The sequence below is a fragment of the Bombina bombina genome, chromosome 1 (assembly GCF_027579735.1).
Source record: "Bombina bombina isolate aBomBom1 chromosome 1, aBomBom1.pri, whole genome shotgun sequence".
In the NCBI taxonomy this organism is placed as follows: domain Eukaryota; kingdom Metazoa; phylum Chordata; class Amphibia; order Anura; family Bombinatoridae; genus Bombina; species Bombina bombina.
In genome coordinates, this window is record NC_069499.1 from 1,202,168,639 (window position 1) to 1,202,189,382 (window position 20,744).

The following is a 20,744-nucleotide window of genomic DNA, read 5'->3' on the forward strand; positions in this document are numbered from 1 at the left end:
GTATATGACTGCAACACATACAGAGAGAGGGGAGAATAATCGAATCATGTGGGTTTCGAATGAGGGAAAAGTGAGGGAAGAGATAGGATGTATTTGTTGAAAGGTGCAACGAGAGGAAAGTAAAATACCTACACCACCTCCTTGTCTATTACCAGACCTAGGAGTGTGGCTGAAGTGGAGACCCCCATGTGACAGAGCAGCAGTGGATGCTGTGTCTAGGGGAGAGAGCCAGGTTTCTGTTAGGGCCAGAAGGTTGAGGGAGCGGGAGATGAAGAGGTCATGTATAGAAGTGAGCTTGTTGCAAACAGAGCAAGAGTTCCAGAGTGCACAAGTGAAAGGGGTAGTGGCTTTAGATGCAAGAGGAATGTGAGTAAGGTGTGCAGAGTTTTGTTTTCTGAGTCTATGGGATGGTACACAGGGATGTGCATGGTTTGTCAGTGGTTGGGGACCAGGATTAGGGGAGATGTCACCAGCAGTAAGTAGAAGCAAGAGGGAGAGTGAAATGAGATGAGATACAGATTTGCAGTAGGGAGACTGCTTTTGAGATGAGTTGCAGGGGAGAGAGAGAGTGTTTAGGAATAGGTAAAGTTCATGAGTAAGAAAGTAAGGTGAGTTTAAGAGAGATGGGCTAATGAACAGTGCAGGTGGAAAGGGAGAAGGAGTAATTGAATAATGTAGTTTGCTATAGAGACAAAGGGTAGCAAAAAGGAATATGAATATATTGAGCATTTTTACAGAATTGGGAACCAGTTAAAAACATAAGACACAGAATTACTGTAACAATTGCATAAGGGAACAAAAAGGTATATGAAACATAATATTACAAAAGTACTGTGTATTCTATAGGGTTAAGGGAATGGAAGGATGTGTTGATCAGTGTTTGCACTTGTCATTTCAGGAAAGTGAAAGTTGTGTGGAAATGAGCTTGGGATGGGTGGGGTGACGGGTAGGGTGGGAGGGAAGCTGTTTTCCAGAAGGCTACCTGTAGTAAGTTAGAGGGCAATTGAAGCAGTTGAGTGTAAACGTCTGTGTTTTTTCTCTGTGTTCTGAGAGAGAATGTGTCTGAAATCAAGCTGAAGGAGAGAGATATATTGGTTAATGATGGCCCAGCGAAAGTGTGTTAAATGAGTGGGAGGGTACATTTATGGACATTTTAAGCTAAGGGTCAATCATGCAGAAACCAAAAACACATCAAAAAACAAAATATTACAGAGATAAGACAGACATACAAGGGGTGAAATAAAACCATTAAAACAAATAGACAGATAAATGGACAAGAGCTGCTTAAACTAAGTTAACATAATGGCAGACAAAGTTGATAAGATGTGCAATGAGCTAGAGGTATGCAAATTATGACTAGCACAGCCTGTAATATATACATTTAAAATAAAAACAAAACAAAAGGATATATCACTAAATATACAAACACATACAATAAAACAACTTAGTAGGTAAAATATAATGAAGCTGTTTTCCAGAAGGCTACCTGTAGTAAGTTAGAGGGCAATTGAAGCAGTTGAGTGTAAAAGTCTGTATTTTTTCTCTGTGTTCTGAGAGAGAATGTGTCAGTATAGTATATTTAATATAATATTTATATAATTTTAGTAGGGTTAGGTTTTTTGATATGTAATTTATTTAATTTAATTGGTAGTTTAATTTAATTTTGGTATAATAGTTAGGGTAGGTTAATTAATAGTTTAAAATTAGTTTATTTTAATTCTACAGGTAAGTTTTAATTTATATTAAGATAGGGATGTTGTAATTTTAATTTAAAGTTAGGGGGTTGTTAGGTTTAGGGGTTAATAGCTTAATTTAGTTTTTTGTGATGTGGGAGGTGGACGGTTTAGGGGTTAATAGGTTTAGCTAGTGGTGGTGATGTGGGAGGCCAGAGGTTTAGGGGTTAATACGTTTATTTAGTGGCGGCAGTGTCGGGATGCGGCGGGATAGGGGTTAATACATTTTATTTAGGTTGCGGCAATGTCGGGGCGACAGATTGGGGGTGTTTAAACTCAGGGTTTATGTTAGGGTGTTAGGTGTAAACGTAACTTGTTTTCAACCATAGAAATCCATGGGATATCTGGCAGCATCAAACATAAGCTTTCGCTGCTTTCAGACTCACATTGATTTCTAAGGCATCTGTGGCCTCCAGGGTGGCGGATTGAAAACCAGGTATGCTGGGCCAGAATAGCCGCAAACGTACCTGTTAAATGTTTGATAACTGGGAAAAGGTGTCAAATAGAGCCAAATGTGTATTTTGAACATCTGTAATGACGTAAGCATCGATCTGCATCGGATTGAGACAGACGGATTGTATGTTAAGTCACAAATTTCAACATTTAGGCTTTGATAACTAGGTCGGTTTAATCTCGCAACAATTACGCTGCGGAATTTCGCCGTATTTGCTGTTGAGGCTTTGATAAATATCCCCCTTAGCGTTTTCTTGACTTTCATTCAATTGTTTTTGTTTTCAAAACAGATTAAATACTTTTATTTGACAGGTTAGTGACATATTGTTTAATTAGACTTAGCTGTCCCATATGGTATATTGTGAGGATTTGTCTAAAAGTACAGAGGAACTCTTTGAAATCTGATTGTGTGATAGAAAGGATTTGAATGGAGGGGTTATTGTCCAATCAGGTATAGACCTGATTGGACAATAAAACATGTTATTTTAGTGATCACACAAAGTCATGGATACATTTCTACAGACTTCCATAACTATCTATAGGAGGAGTTATAGTGAGTTATATGGAGCAAAACAATTACATGGAGATTACATGGAGAAATTAGAAGTGTTATACAATGAGGCCATATGAAACAATAAGAAGACTTATTATAGGGAGAGGTCATATTATTATTTCTCATGAAGGAACGCAATTTGCTTATATTACTGCATTTTTGTAAAAGTGGATTTTTATTTATTAAAACATTTTCTTGTCACTTTGTAATTAACAGATTAGATGATTAAGTGTTTTTACGCTTTGTATTGTTTGTCTGATAATCTGACATGTAATATTATTACCACAATTTTTGCACCAAGAAGAATTCCTTGTATATTTTTTTTATACTTGCCAAATAAATTATTATATTCTACTAAACAATAGTAAGAGGTATTGGAAGACCTGAAACAATACAGATATTTAAGTGAAGCGGAAGGAAGTATTAATATACTGTACACTGAGCAATGGCAGATGTCTAAATACGTATATATGGAGAAAATAAGCAGTAATATAGTTTTGAAACAGAATGTTATATAAAGTAATAGGAGAAGTCTACATGAAAAAACAAGAGGACTTATAAGTTATATGAGGCAACTGATGTTATTGAGAAGGTTCACATAACCAAATAGAAGTAGGTATCAGAGTTGTACGGCCCAAATAGGAGCTGTTATAGGGAACGTTTTTCAAACTTTAGTAGGTTTTGTAGTATCATTTAAACCTGAGCAGTAGTAGGAGTTATAGTAATTGATAGCTAAAGGTATACTGAATATATTTCATATTAACAAAGCGTTATACTGGAGTTTTTCCTGCTATATGAGTTATATAAGGGAGACAATATTTAGCATTATCTGATATAAAACATCATCTTCAGATGAGATTAAGCAAATCCTCAAAGAAAAGTGTGGAAAACAGCACCAAGAGATATGTGGCTTGTGGGGCACGGAACCCAGGATCTGCCTTATCCTGCAAGCACTCCAGGCAATAAAATAATTTGTTCCAGCCACCAATAATTAAAAGACCTTTATTTCTTCATCAACTGGGGTCTTAGACAAACATACAACGTTTCAGACCTGCTATAGGTCCTTAGTCATGTATACTGAACATACACTGATTCATCACTTAAATACTTTACACCTGGTCAATTGTTCACCTGTTATCATGTGACCATTCATTGTTACATCACTGCCATCTTGTGGACAGCTAACATATATATTCCTGTTTCAGATAAGCATTCTAAATAGTCACATTGGGAAGGTTTAAATGTCAGACAATATTAAAAGATAAAACCATATGTACAAAATTAAAATAGAAGAAATATTGCACATAATATGCAGATGCTGTTTACTTATTTCATAAATACTGATTTCAAACTCTTTCATTCTAGAGTTGATCTTATAAATTTCAAAAAATTGCTACTGGAGATTATATAGATTACTATCAATTTAAACACTATAGGCCTGCAGAAACAGGGTACAGCAATGGGCTCCAACGTTGCCCCCTCATACACCAACATTTTCATGAATAGCTTTGAGGAATACTTTGTATATCCTCATGGCTTGTTCCAGCTCTATGGTGCCTCCTGGTGGAGGTACATTGATGATGTGTTTGGCGTGTGGGGGGGTGACGTTGGTAGCCTATTGTCCTTTGTTGAAGATCTTAATAATTCTGTCAATGGATTAAAGTTCACTTTAAATATGAGTGAAATTGGAATTGAGTTTTTGGATACCTATGTATACTTTAAGGATGGTTTCTTAAAAACAGATATCCATACAAAAGACACAGATAAGAACAATATATTGAAATATGGAAGTTATCATCCTGACAGTATCTTTAGGGCCATTCCAAAGAGCCAATTTTTAAGGGTTAAACGCATAGTGTCTGAGGAGAATAGATGTAAGCAAAGGTTGGAGGAGATGGCTGATAAATTCATTAATAGAGGTTATCCAATATCATTAATCAAGGAACAACTAGATGTAGTTAATAATGAAAAATTACCCAAGAAGTACAAAAGTAAAGAAACAAATCGTCTAGTTTTTGTAACACAGTTTAATGAATTTAGTCAGAAAATTAATAATATTCTGAGAAAGCATTGGCACATCCTAAGGGACTGTAACCCCCAAGTGAATGAGTTTAAAGAAAATCTAATGACAGCATATAGAAGAAATAGAAGTATCAAAGATACCCTTGTACATTCTGATATAGGTAGTAATAGATTGAACATGCAGAAAACTATAGGCCCTAGGAAAGATGGATGTTATCCTTGTTTGAACTGCAGTAACTGCAGTTCAATGATTAAAGGTGAACATTTTTTTCACCCCATAAATGGTAGGAAATACAAAATTAACAAATATCTTACTTGCAGGTCATGTTATTGTATTTATTTGATCAAGTGTCCATGTGGTTTGATCTATTTGGGCGAGACCTGTAGAGAGGTAAGGGAGAGGATAACAGAACATAAGTCTAATATTAGATGCAAGAACAAAGAGGCTCCTGTTTCCTCTCACTTCCTCTCTATGGGTCATAACATCAGCCAACTCAGATTCCAAATAATTGAACAAATTGATAGACCAAGGATGGGAGGCAATAGAGAACATATATTAAAAACAAGAGAGATGTTTTGGATATACAAATTGGAAAGCTTAATACCTAAGTGTATGAATAAAGACTTCGATTGGAGTCTATTCTACTGAATATTTGTCTTTCCGGAACATCTCTGGAGATGGGTAAATCTTCCCTTTCTAAGGGGCTGAGTATTATGATACCTGCATTTTCTAGTTTAAAGTATTTTTCCTACAATAACCCTTTCTAATGGGCTGAGTAAATATGATGGAAATGTCTGAAAATTACCTGTATATATAAAAAATTAAAGGGAAATGAGAAAAAAAATTATTTTCAAGGCAGGCCTATAGTGTTTAAATTGATAGTAATCTATATAATCTCCAGTAGCAATTTTTTGAAATTTATAAGATCAACTCTAGAATGAAATAGTTTGAAATCAGTATTTATGAAATAAGTAAACAGCATCTGCATATTATGTGCAATATTTCTTCTATTTTAATTTTGTACATATGGTTTTATCTTTTAATATTGTCTGACATTTAAACCTTCCCAATGTGACTATTTAGAATGCTTATCTGAAACAGGAATATATATGTTAGCTGTCCACAAGATGGCAGTGATGTAACAATGAATAGTCACATGATAACAGGTGAACAATTGACCAGGTGTAAAGTATTTAAGTGATGAATCAGTGTATGTTCAGTATACATGACTAAGGACCTATAGCAGGTCTGAAACGTTGTATGTTTGTCTAAGACCCCAGTTGATGAAGAAATAAAGGTCTTTTAATTATTGGTGGCTGGAACAAATTATTTTATTGCCTGGAGATTAAGCAAATCATCAGGTAGAGCTACAAAGTGTAGTTGGTTATATGTGTAGAAAAAATTCATATGAAGTAAAAGAAAAAACAAGAGAACAAAGGTTTAAAACAACTCACTGTGAAGATAAACACTCTGGAACCAGTGGAGGAAGAACAGGGTCTTTCTTATGAGAGTTTCTCCTGAAGAGGAAACATACAATTCACAGATTAACAAGATTCCAGTAATTAATTTAAATTAATTAAATTGTATTTATCAACATTATAAAGTCACCAAAGTTTATTGGTGGAGAACCCATAATCTGACGCATTTCACAGGACCCAGAATCTCTCAGTTCTGCAGAGATAATTTTTTGATTAATCCCACTCTCTATGCTAGAGTCATAAAGAGATGCTTCAGTTAATTTCAAACATCCAGAAACATCCAATTAAGGGCTAGCTCACAAGTGGATCGCTATTTAATGCTCCACCTCAAGCGTTAACTGCACTGGAAGTAATATTTTTGCATATGTCGTGTAGCGCTCGAATTACAAGATAAAAAACCCCCTGTTTTTGCTCACGCGCTAACCCGACACACATAAAAAGCAGAACTTAGAATATGCGTGCAATAACCTATTCCCCCATTGAAGTCAAAGGAGTAAAAGAAGTGGAAAAAAACCCTACTCACGTGCAAAAAAGATTGCATATTCTCAATGGCGCTAACCCAACATGAAAATATGAATATTTCACATTCCAAAGTTCTTCACGTACACGAATATGTTATTTTTATTCATAAATACATATTTCTACATATATCTTATCTATACCTATATACTGTATATATATATATATATATATATATATATATATATAGGGAACAGAAGAAATTGGTATACCATAGGCAAAGGGTGAAGTAAAAAGATTCTTTGAACAAAGAAGAACAGAGCAGGCACTACTGGGGATAGTGTATAGTAAAAATTCAAAATTTATTAATACAAAACAAATAAAATCAGAATTAGGTGAGCGCTCTTGTAAAGCCAAGTTAAAACAGACAGACAACAGGCATAGAGACTGATGCGTTTCGCTTCCCCCTAGTTGTGCTTATTCATAGACCCTTCTGCTCTGTTCTTCTTTGTTCTTCGACACTTATTGGCTTGATCCTGCAACTGCTACGGCACTCTGTGATCATAGGAAGTGTTTGGATAACCTTTTATGGGTTCACTTCCGTTACTGAGGAGAAGAGGATAGGAAGCTGCCAGGACTGGCGTGTTTTATTTCATAAAAAAGATTATTTATTGAAAAATCCAAATAGGATCAAATAAAACCAGGCGGTCCATGTTAAAACAGTGTACACTTACAAGGAGTACAAGTTTGCTAACATGTTTCGGCACAAAGCTATAATCGTAGCTGAAAAATATACCTGTGTCTAGAATTTAAGATCAATACTCTGAGCTAATTGGTGGACTGACATCCAATCCGATGGCAGTCAGTGTGGGTGTGTACGATACCATATTATGCACTTAATAATTAGCTATACAAGCATAATTAAAAAAACTACGCTACATGGGTATATATGAACCTAATAAAATATCTCACACTGTGTGGAAGAAAATATATTCTATATGTAACATCATAGCTGTAAAGTGACATAACTTATTTATAGGGATTGTGTATATGTGTGTACATATAAAAAAGTAATTGGATATTGTACCTAAAAGGTTACACAGAGCCTGTGCAGAACTGCATATATATATGCACTAAGTTTGAAACATGAATTGCGTATGACAAAAGGTGTAACTGTGGACAGAATTGAACATCTAGTTATATAGTGTAAAGATTAGTAGATATGTCTACTTCAGGCATAAAGTCTGTAAAAATGTGGGATCATTATTAGTATTATTGACTCCCACTCAAATACTAGTCACAGTATAAATGTACACTAGGAGTCTATTGCCCCTGTAGAGTCAGTGGTCTATGACAAAAAAGTGTCAAAGTCGCAATTGACTATTCAATCATTATCCACAATTACATGATTATATGTATTCACAATAGAATATCAGGGACTGTGTGACATCATAAAAATATATGCAGTTGCAGTAAATATGAAAGTAGCCCACATAAAGACACATATAATCATACGTGTATATATAGATATAGGCAATAAAGGAACAAGGTTGGGAAGAGAGAGATGTCAGGAAAGGATCCTATTTCAAATAATTGATTAAATCATATTCGGATTTAAGTCCTGTAGGAACCCGTGTTCGTAGTTTAAAGATTCAAAACATCTCTCTCTTCTCGAGTATCTTGCCTCTGTCTCCTCCCCTCGAGGGGTAGCCTATCTGTTTGATTACTTGCCATCTGAATGTGGTGTTACCTTTATGATGTATGTGAGTAAAGTGTTTGACTTGCTTCTCCTATCTTAATGGTTGAAAGGTGATTCCTTATATGTGTATTTACATCAGTAGTGGTTAAACCTACGTATTGAAGATGGCATTCCATGCAGGTTAACAAATAGATGACGTAAGATGCGGTACAGTTAAGACAAGCATCTATATTAAAAGTCTCTCCTGTAACCTCATAGTGAAATCTCTCGGAGAAGATACTAAATTCACAAGGTCTACATCTTGACCTACCGCATCTATACATCCCTTTATATCAGGTTCCTTGGTTATTTGAATCACAACTGCAGAGTCTAAATAAATTATATTTGTTTCACAACTGAAGTACAGGCTATTATATCAGCATAGACTGTTTTACTCAGAGTGATTTTTATAAGGAAAGGCAATAAGACTTTATATGGTTATATATTATTGGTATACCATATAAATATTAAGATACTGAAAATAAGTATTAGTATTAATAACAACTTTTGACATTGGTATAACTCAAGCCTAAATGTGAGAGATAGTGTTCATTGTAATAAGCACTGAAGTGTGAGAGATATGAGACACACAGACTGCAGGTGCTGACAGGTGCATGTCCTGCTGCGAGACACAGCACACTGAATAATGCTTGCAGCGTGGATATCTGAACACAGACCAGTGAGTGTAATAAGAGCTGTGAGACACGCTGAGTTGCAAGGAGCTGTATAGCACGCTGAGATGAATGTAGCTGTGTGACGTCACGTAAAGTCCGTTACTGTCCGGTATGAGAATGAATCAAAGAAAGTTATATCATTAACATGAAACATACGTTGCAAATGATAGTAATATCTGAGAGACAAAGTCAATTTAGAAAAGTTCAAGAGAAAACATGACATTTGAAATTAGCCGTTACTTTAGGCTTCCAAGGTAAATTAGATTTGATACAAATACCGTAGCGATAGTAGGTAGAATCCTTCTGTTGGAAATTAAGTAGCAATTCCTGTAGAGATGTAGAGTTGAAATAAATTAATACTTCTTGGAATAGTAAACTTCAGGATGAATGAGACTAGTTGTTATTAGTCCCTTTATGAGACCAAACTGCAGCTGGTATTTGTAATCCAAATGTTATAGTAGTAAAAGTAAATCTTCTCTTGATAAGAATGTAGCTTAAAAGAAACAGAGCACTGGTTTTAGCAAACAATACTCAACAACTAAGCACTTGTTTGGGGTGGGGTGATGCCTTAAGTACAAGTGAGGAAGGTGAGTTGAGGCAAAAGGTAAAAACAGGACTGGAATCCTTACAGATCCCCCCCCTCAAGCAAGCCGACCACTGCTTGAAATTTAGGTCTACTTGGATAACGTCTATGGAAACGAGCAATAAGCTTCGGAGCATTAATGTGTGCATGAGGTTCCCAAGTGTCATCCTCTGGGGCGAACCCTTTCCATCGGACCAGATACTGTAATTCTCCATTATAATGTCTTGAGTCCAAGAGATCATAAACTTCATAGACATCAGTGCCCAATTGAATATGAGAAGGGGGTAAAAGAGGTGCATCAGGCTTATCTCCTAAGTAGGGTTTCAATAATGATACATGGAAAGTTGGGTGGATGGGTAAAGAATCAGGTAGGTCAAGCCTGACGGCATTTTCATTGATGATGTGTAGAATTTTGAATGGGCCAAGGAACAACCCAGCCAATTTTTTACTTGGTAAGTGCATTTTAATGTTTTTGGAATATAACCAAACATAGTCCCCTATGGAATATTTCAGAGAAGCTTTACGTCGTAAATCATAAAATTTCTTCTGAGAAGCCTGAGCTTGTTTGATGTTATCACATAAGTGTAGGAAATTTTCTGCTATGTTTTGTTTCAACACATCAACAGATGGTGAATCATGTGTAGAGGTCGTTTGGATAGTGAATCTTGGGTTAAAACCATAATTGGCGAAAAAGGGAGAGTAATTTGTAGTGCTGTTAATGGTATTATTATAAGCAAATTCAGCCATAGAGAGAAAAGAAGTCCATTTATTTTGATGATATGAGCAATAGCAACGTAGATATTGCTCAAGCCACTGATTGAGTCTCTCAGTTTGGCCATTAGTCTGAGGGTGGAAGGCTGTGCTTAACCTTTGATCGATTTGGAGTGCTTTAGTGAGTGCTTTCCAGAAGCGTGAAGTGAATTGGGTTCCTCTATCAGTAGTTAAAATGGAGGGTAACCCGTGGTATCGTACAATGTGGTTTAGAAATAACTATTCTGTTTCAATGGAAGTGGGTAACTTGTGATAAGGAATAAAATGTGCCATTTTAGTAAAATGATCTGTAACAACTAAAATGGTAGTTTGTCCGGAACTAGGTGGTAAATCAACTATAAAATCCATTCCCAAATGAGACCAAGGAGATTCTGGTAGTTCCAGAGGAATCAAATAGCCATAGGGAGGTCTCCTTTCTGGTTTCGATACTGTACAGGTTGTACAATGTTGTATATATTCCTTTATACTGGTTTTCATCGATGGCCACCAGTAACTTCTGGCGATGAGCTCATGAGTACGTTTGATACCTGGATGCCCAATTAGTGGGGGGTCATGATGTTCTTTGATTATTTTCTGTCTGAAACATTCTGGAATATATAGTTTGGAACCATGAAAGTAAAAACCATTCTGGAGGCTTAGGCTATCTAGTAGGGTTTGGTCTTCTGAAGATAGATCAGATTGGTATTCCTTATCTTGTTGAGATAATATAGCAAGGAAATGAGTAGGAGGAAGAATGCTAGTAGGAGAGTCTTCTTGTACAGGTCTTGAATCTCGTCGAGAGAGTGCATCTGCCTTCCCATTTTTTGATCCCGGCCTGTACATGATTTGAAAATTGAAACGACTAAAGTAGAGACTCCATCTCACTTGACGTCCAGATAAAGTTTTGTTATTTTGTAGATATTCCAAATTCCGGTGATCAGTGTAAATCACTATAGGTAGTGAGGTACCTTCAAGAAGATGTCTCCAGAATTCAAAAGCTCTTTTAATGGCTAGAAGTTCCTTGTCCCCAATGGAATAGTTGATCTCTGCTGAAGTCATAATTTTTGAATAGAACCCAACTGGGTGTAGTGGTTCTTTAGGAGACTGTCTTTGGGAGAGGACAGCGCCAAGAGCATAATCTGAAGAATCCACCTCTAGGGTATATTGAAGGTTTGGATCAGGATATTTCAGTTTGGGAGCAGATGAAAAGGAATTCTTCAGGAAGTTGAAAGCATCATCCTGTTCTTTAGTCCACTGGAAAGTGCAGTTAGCACTAGTTAATTTAGTCAGAGGTTTCGCAATTTTTGAGAAATTGCGAATGAACCTTCTGTAATAGTTACTGAAGCCAAGCAACTTTTGTAGTTCTTTCCGTGTTGAAGGTGTGGGCCAGGATTTTACTGCTTCCACTTTGTTATCTTGCATTTGAATCCCATTTGGGCTGATGGAGTAACCCAGGAACTCTATTTTGTTGGTGTGAAAAATACATTTTTCCAATTTGGCGTAGAGCCGATGGACTTGGAGTCTTGCTAAAACCCAACTAACATGTTTGATATGTTCTTCTAGATTTGTGGAATAGATTAGAATGTCATCTAGGTAGACAACAACACATGTGTCAAGGAGATCATGGAAAATGTCATTAATAAAGAACTGGAAAGTTGCGGGTGTGTTGGTTAAGCCAAAGGGCATAACTAGATATTCAAACAACCCATACCTAGTTCTAAAAGCGGTAAGCCACTCATCCCCCTCTCGGATACGCACTAAATTGTACGCCCCTCTCAAATCTAATTTAGTAAAAATCTGAGCATGCCTGAGTCTTTCTATGAGTTCAGGAATGAGGGGGAGAGGGTATCGTTTTTTTATGGTGATTTTGTTCAATTGTCTGAAGTCAATGATAGGCCGAAGAGATTGGTCTTTGTTCCGCACAAAAAACATTCCTGCACCAGCAGGAGAAACCGAAGGACGTATAAACCCTTTCTTTAGATTTTCATCTAGGTAAGTCTTTAGATGATCCAGTTCTGGTTGACAGAGTGGGTATAAATGTCCGATAGGTGGTGTGGTTCCAGGTTTCAATTCAATAGGGCAGTCATAGATTCTGTGTGGGGGAAGGGTGTCTGCTTCCTTCTTACTGAAGACTTCAGAGAACTGCTTGTACATTTCTGGTATCAAAGTTTCTGATGTTTAGGATAAACTGTGAAAAAAGGTTCTATGACAAGTCTGTTGGCAGAAATCAGAATTTAATTGAACATTTAAGGATTTCCAATTAATATCAGGTTCGTGTAGCTGTAACCAAGCTAGCCCAAGTACTATTGGGAATAATGGAGAAGTGATTACATCAAAGGTGAGATGTTCATGATGTGTTTTTAATGTGGTGACAGAGAGCAGGATGGTGTGATGTGTAATGGGCCCTGATGATATCTCAGAGCCATCAACCACACGAAGGAAAATAGGAGACAACTTTTTTATCAATGGTATTTTATTTTTTGTAACCAGAGAACTGTCAATGTAGTTTCCTTGTGCTCCTGTATCCAATATGGCTGGAATGGTCACTTGCTTATTTGCCCACTGTAGAGAAAGAAGTAAAGAACAATGAAGAGGGTTGTTATGCTTTAACTGGAGAGAAAGATTGGTATGGTACTTACTCTTCTTGTTCTGTGGCAAAGAGGGGCAATCCTTTAAAGTATGAGATGAGGATGCGCAATACATGCAGAGGCCTCTAGTCTTCCTTCTGATGCGTTCTTCAGGAGTTAGAGGTCCTCTAATAAAACTTATATCCATTGCTTTAGCACCAGTTGAACCAGTATGAGAACTGTTAGAAGTGGGATGGTTTAGAACCTTATCCTTCTTGTAAACAATTTCAGGGTATTGACGTTCAAATCTTCTTTCACGTAATCTCCTATCAATTTGCCTGCTGAGCTTCATAAGGCCTTCCAATGTTTCAGGCAACTCAGTTCGGGCTAATTCATCTTTTACTGCGTCAGAGAGTCCAAGCCTGAACTGGTTTTTTAAGGCAATGGCGTTCCATTGAGAGTCAATAGAATATTGCTTGAATTCTGTTATGTAACATTCAACAGGTTTGATACCTTGTTTTAGGTTCCTCATCTTTTTCTCAGCAGTATACTGTAGGTTAGAATCATAGTATAATTCATCCATGATATCCAGAAAAGATGAAAAAGATGAGAGAACTGGATTATTTGTCTCAAAGAGAGTGTCTGCCCAAATGCGAGGTTCACCTCTTAAATAGCTTATCATTGTAAGGACTTTAACCCTATCATTTGGGTATGTTCTAGGTTTAAGGGTGAAATTAAGCAGACAAGCATTTTTAAATTGACGGTATAAATTCCTATCTCCATTGAAAAAATCTGGAGGTGCAATAAATGGTTCTGACAGATTGTCAGGAAGGCTCTGTTTAGTAGAGACAGTGTCTTTTATTACTTTTCTTAAAGTTTCATTTTCTAATTGTAACTCTCTAAAGGCTTGACTAAGTTGGTCAACTCTTTGTGTTAAATTATAAACAATTTGAGGAAGCTCTGCTGGATCCATTATATATGGCTTAGTTGTTATATCAGGTTCCTTGGTTATTTGAATCACAACTGCAGAGTCTAAATAAATTATATTTGTTTCACAACTGAAGTACAGGCTATTATATCAGCATAGACTGTTTTACTCAGAGTGATTTTTATAAGGAAAGGCAGTAAGACTTTATATGGTTATATATTATTGGTATAAATATTAAGATACTGAAAATAAGTATTAGTATTAATAACAACTTTTGACATTGGTATAACTCAAGCCTAAATGTGAGAGATAGTGTTCATTGTAATAAGCACTGAAGCGTGAGAGATATGAGACACACAGACTGCAGGTGCTGACAGGGGCGTGTTCTGCTGCGAGACACAGCACACTAAATAATGCTTGCAGCGTGGATATCTGAACACAGACCAGTGAGTGTAATAAGAGCTGTGAGACACGCTGAGTTGCAAGGAGCTGTATAGCACGCTGAGATGAGTGTAGCTGTGTGACGTCACGTAAAGTCCGTTACTGTCCGGTATGAGAATGAATCAAAGAAAGTTATATCATTAACATGAAACATACTTGCAAATGATAGTAATATCTGAGAGACAAAGTCAATTTAGAAAAGTTCAAGCGAAAACATGACATTTGAAATTAGCCGTTACTTTAGGCTTCCAAAGTAAATTAGATTTGATACAAATACCGTAGCGATAGTAGGTAGAATCCTTCTGTTGGAAATTAAGTAGCAATTCCTGTAGAGATGTAGAGTTGAAATAAATTAATACTTCTTGGAATAGTAAACTTCAGGATGAATGAGACTAGTTGTTATTAGTCCCTTTATGAGACCAAACTGCAGCTGGTATTTGTAATCCAAATGTTATAGTAGTAAAAGTAAATCTTCTCTTGATAAGAATGTAGCTTAAAAGAAACAGAGCACTGGTTTTAGCAAACAATACTCAACAACTAAGCACTTGTTTGGGGCGGGGTGATGCCTTAAGTACAGGTGAGGAAGGTGAGTTGAGGCAAAAGGTAAAAACAGGACTGGAATCCTTACACTTTATAAGTGAACCAAGAACCACTTTGTGAAGTAGTTAATTGGGGTAATTCAGGCGGAGCAAGAAGATTACCCAGGGTTTTGCATCTCCTATAGGAGCAGCATAGACCATCATTGACACAATTAACCAATTTGTCATCAGCTCACAACATATTGAAATGTTTCTTGACTATTTTACAAATAGCACTATACTCATCACTAAAGTCAGTCACAAATGTGACTGTTTCATCTCATAGTAACCTGAATTTTCTGTGATTTAGAGGAATTTGAAAGGAAAGGAGAGCCCGCCTGTCTTCTAGATCCACATGTTTTTGTGCCCTATCTATCACATACTTAGGGTATCCTCTCTGTTGCAAACGGGTTCTCATCACCTTACTTTGTTCTCTGTATACTGAAACTTGGGTAAATTCCTTTTCACTCTAATCAATTGGCCCTTTGCGAGTGCAAAAGGTACATGTTTAGGGTGACAACTCCTAGCATGGAGGAGTGTGTTTTTGGTGATAGGTTTCCTATAGATATCACAAATGATTTGTCCCTGTTCACTTACTGTAAGGGTAAGATCTAGATAATTTATACATTCACTTTATATGTCAAAGGTGAATCTGAGACCAACATCATTGTTATTGATGTTCTCCATGAAGTCACTGAGTATACCAGCTGGTCCCCTCCAGATAAAAAGCAGGTCATCAATATAGCATTTAAAAAAGGCCATATGGTCGTTATATGTGTTTCCATCTCCAAAGATGTGGGACAGCTCCCACCAACCCATGAAAAGGTTGGGGTATGATGGAGCAAATTTTGCCCCCATAGCTGTCCCACATCTCTGGAGATAGAATCTGCCTTCAAATTGGAATTAATTGTGGGTGAGCTAGGTGGATCTAGTAGATAGGAGGGCTCTCCTTTCAAATTCCTCTAAAGCACACAAAATTCAGGATACTATGAGATGCAACAAAGTCATATTTGTGACTGACTTTAGTGATGAGTATAGTGCTATTTGTGAAATAGTCAAGAAACATTTCAATATGTTGTGAGCTGATGACAAATTGGTTAATTGTGTCAATGATAGTCTACGCTGCTCCTTTAGGAGATGCAAACCCTGGGTAATCTTCTTGCTCTGTCTGAATTACCCTGATTACCTACTTCACAAAGTGGTTCTTGGTTGACCCATAAAGGGATGTATAGATGTGGTAGGTCAAGATGTTGATCTTGTGAATTTAGCATCTTCTCTGAGAGCTTTCACTCTGAGGTTACAGGAGAGACTTTAATATAGATGCTTGTCTTAACTGTACCTCATCTTACGTCATCTATTTGTTAACCTGCATGGAATGCCATCTTCAATACGTAGGTTTAACCACTACTGATGTATATACACGTATAAGGAATCACCTTTCAACCATTAAGATAGGAGAAGCAAGTACTCCCTTGGTCAAACACTTTACTCACATACATCATAAAGGTAACACCACATTCAGATGGCAAGTAATCGAACAGATATGCTACCCCTCGAGGGGAGGAGACAGAGGCAAGATGCTCAGGAAGAGAGAGATGTTTTGGATCTTTAAACTATGAACACGGGTTCCTACAGGCCTTTAATCCGAATAGGATTTAATCAATTATTGGAAATAGGATCCTTTCCTGACATCTCTCCCAACCATGTTCCTTTATTGCCTATATCTGCATATACATGTATGATTATATGTGTCTTTATGTGGGCTACTTTCATATTTATTGCAACTGTATATATTTTTATGTTGTCACACAGTCCCCGATATTCTATTGTGTGTACATATAATCATGTAATTGTGGATAATGTTTTAATAGTCAATTGCGATTTAGACACTATTTTGTCATAGACCACTGACTCTACAGGGGCAATAGACTCCTAGTGTACATTTATACTGTGACTAATATTTGAGTGGGAGTCAATAAAACTAATAATGATCTCACATTTTTACAGGCTTTATGTCTGAAGAAGACATATCTACTAATCTTTACACTATATAACTAGATGTTCAATTCTGTCTACAGTTACACCTTTTGTCATACGCAATTCGATGTCTCAAACTTAGTGCATATATATATGCAGCTATGCACAGGCTCTGTGTAACCTTTTAGGTACAATATCCAATGACTTTTTTGTATATGTACACACATATACACAATCCCTATTCACAAGTTCTGACACTTTACAGCTATGATGTTACATATAGAATATATTTTCTTCCACACTGTGAGATCTTTTATTAGGTTCATGTATACCCATGTAGCGTAGTTTTTTTTATTATTATGCTTGTATAGCTGATTATTAAGTGCATAATATGGTATTGTACACACCCACACTGACTGCTATCAGATTGGATGTCAGTCCACAAATTAGCTCAGAGTATTGATCTTAAATTCTAGACACAGGTGTATTTGTCAGCTACGATTACGGCTTTGTGCCGAAACATGTTAGCAAACTTGTACTCCTTGTAAGTGTGCACTGTTTTAACATGGACCTTCTGGTTTTATTTTATCCTATTTGGATTTTACAATAAAGAATCTTTTTACTTCACCCTTTGCCTACGGTATACCAATTTCTTCTGTTGCCTATACAAGGACCAGGCAAACCGCAGGCTAAGGGAGCTCCCAGACTGCCCCATATCCAGAGAAAATTACACTCTGTGATTCTACTTTCCTGATTGGTCGAGGACGTCGAGTGACCGGACACACAACGCCACTGTGGATGCGAATGGCTCTGAGTGATGGAACGCTGACTTTCTAAGCTTGGTTTCTGCATATACCTTGGTGCAGTGAGTTTACACGGCTACAAGCCGTTGAGCATAGACTGCTTCTCTTTGTTTTACCACTTTTGATTGTGCATATATATTATCCAAACCACGTTCGTGTTCATGATCTGTACACAAGGAGACTGCATATATATACACTTATTGCATTGGGAAAATTTTATGTCAGCTTTGCATCGATTTGTAAACTGACATTTTTCAAGGGACATTTACATTTTCATGCAATTTGTACTCTGGTTTGGGATATAAGTGTATACCTCCTCATTCTGTCATATATGTATTTATATATATATATATATATATATATATATATATATACATACATGATTATATATAGGTTTACAAATACTTAGAACATATTCTGTTATGTACAGAACATTGGAATGTAAAATATTTACAGTAAATAAACACTATAAAAATGAATATTGCATTAATATGTTTTTACATGTTTTCATCTACTTAACTGCAAAGGGCTTCAATGCACTTTTATTTTTGTCTATATATGTGTAGATATATATGTGTGTTTATATGTGTATAATTGTCTGTAAATACATATATACACATATAAATACATACTGTACATACATATTTACACACACACACACACACACATATATATATATATATATATATATATATATATGTATAAACCAAAAAGAAAGAATGTACTGTATGGGCGCTATAAACTATTATTTTAAAATAGACTATAATTATTAAACAAAGCACATGTACATAAAAAACAAGTAATACTGTTCAACCAGTGTAAATGTCTGTAGTTAGAAGAAACTGTGAACTGTCCAGTTAACAGTAGAAACCACCATGGTAGATAAGTCGTACAATCTTCCACAGGTAAAAGACAGCTTGGCAGCAACTCTTCATGCACAAAATGGTGTAATCCTAAAGAATGCTAAAGAGAAGAGGCGCCTCATGTGTAGATCAGATTATCATATTAGGAATGGTGTGCACCAAATGTAACACAGGATACTCTCATTTAGTGAAAGCACCCAATTGTGCTTGTAGATGCAAGCTGATATCTTATGGTGTGTTAGCTCACCACCTCCTGCTATCAGGAACAGTCGCAGATAACAGGATCAGTCACAGGTGCTGATGTGCTGTATATAGTAGGTAAACTACCACTATTGCTGATTAAAAATATTTATTAAAAACAATATAAAAGCAAAGTAGTGAGTGCCGGTGGAGCCCACAACATGTGTCTCCCTTAAAATGCAACATGTGTCTCGTCTTATAAGAACAGCCGTTTCTTCAGGCATACATGACCGTTACTGCACGGTCGTTAAAAATACAGCATTGCCAATCAGATAAAAATGTCCTAATTGAGAAGGGTGTGTCTATCCCTTAAACCTTCCACAACCTAGCAGACCTGTAAGAAATAAATAAATATATGGTGGAGTGAACACCTTAGAAATACCAATAAAGGTTCCCTTAAAGGGACACTAAACCCACATTTTTTCTTTCATGACTCAGGTAGAGAATACAATTTTAAATATCATTCCAATTTACTTCTATTATCTAACTTGCTTCATTTTTTAGATATCCAATGTTGAAGAAATAGCAATGCAGACGGGTGAGCCAATCACACGAGGCATCTATGTGCAGCCATCAATCAGCATCTAATGAGCCTATCTAGAGATGCTTTTCAGCAAAGAATATCACGAGAATTAAACAAATTAGATAATAGAAGTAAATTAGAAAGTTGTTTAAAATTACATGTTCTTTCTAAATCATAAAAGAAAAAAACGGGTTTCATTTTCCTTTAAGCATAGTGTGTCTAGGCCCAATGTGATCACACACAAATCTTATCCATGCATGTTTAGAATTACTCCTTTTGAGACTATTCCCATTTCCCATATATATAATAGATACTCTAGATTGCGCCAAAGGGAGACATACTGGATATATAGGTTCCAGTCCCTGTTCCCTAATGGCCTGAATGAGGTAATAAAAAGCGGAAGGAGTGCATATGACAGGAGCGAAACTAAGGCTGGGGGCTCCTATAACGGACGTGAAGGGGTTAACTGGGATTTAGGAGAGAGGGGGAGGAGGCCGGCTTAGGAGATAGGAGCATAGGGGGAAGGAAGAACAGGGAACAAAGGAAAGGTGGGGTAGGTGTAAAGAGGCGGCACCTAAGAGTCAGGTATGATAAGGTAGAGCAGCAGGAAGTGAAGCACATAACAATTTTTCTTGTTACTTACCAAATTTTGTTGCAGAAATGGCTTCAAGGAGCAGGGTAATTACTAAGAAATTGTGAAAGAACTTTGGATGCTGAAGTTTCAATCATTGCTAAATTGCTAGCTGGTAATGTATAAATAGGTACTACAGCTTAAGCTTTCTTTATAGCAATAGCATAGCTGAAGCTGTGATTTAAAGGTGTATTTTATGTCTATACATTAATATTAAATAGATCAGTGTATCCTATATAATAATTATACTAGCATTAGTAAATTTATCACTTTAGAAAAGGGTTTTTGTATTTTATACTCATAAGTTAATTTTTAGTTTTTGGTAAATGTTTCAAAAATTGTATTGTGGCTAGATCAGACTTATTAATGCTGTACTAGTTGATATATTGAATTGTTAATAAGGTATACATCGCTCTAGTTGATTATTTAACTCATATAAGACTATTTTGGTTAGATGCTATATTATACGTCCTGGAAATTCCATTAGGTTTGAGATTTGCTAGCTAAACGTTGTTATATAAGCCATATGCCGAATTGGTTAATGCTACTGGCTAATTATAAATTGTTCTATCTATTAACATAAAATTGTGATATTTGATGTTATTTCATTTTGATTTAAAGTTAATTACTAATAATATTGTGACCATATCCAGGATACAGACAATTTAATTGAATATTAATTAATCTAAATAGTTCTATACCTTGCTTTATATTATCATTTTAATATGGTAATAATCAATAAATATATA

The 20,744-nt window shown here is 36.2% G+C and overlaps 1 protein-coding gene across 1 annotated transcript in view; it reads right to left on the reverse strand.

The window, feature by feature from the left end:
• Positions 1–20,744, reverse strand: part of ABI3 (ABI family member 3) — a 155,432-nt gene that overhangs the window by 94,513 nt on the left and 40,175 nt on the right. The window contains exon 5 of the mRNA XM_053694550.1: positions 6,217–6,279. Within this exon, the coding sequence (XP_053550525.1) occupies positions 6,217–6,279 (63 nt within the window). The remainder of the gene's footprint in view (positions 1–6,216; positions 6,280–20,744) is intronic.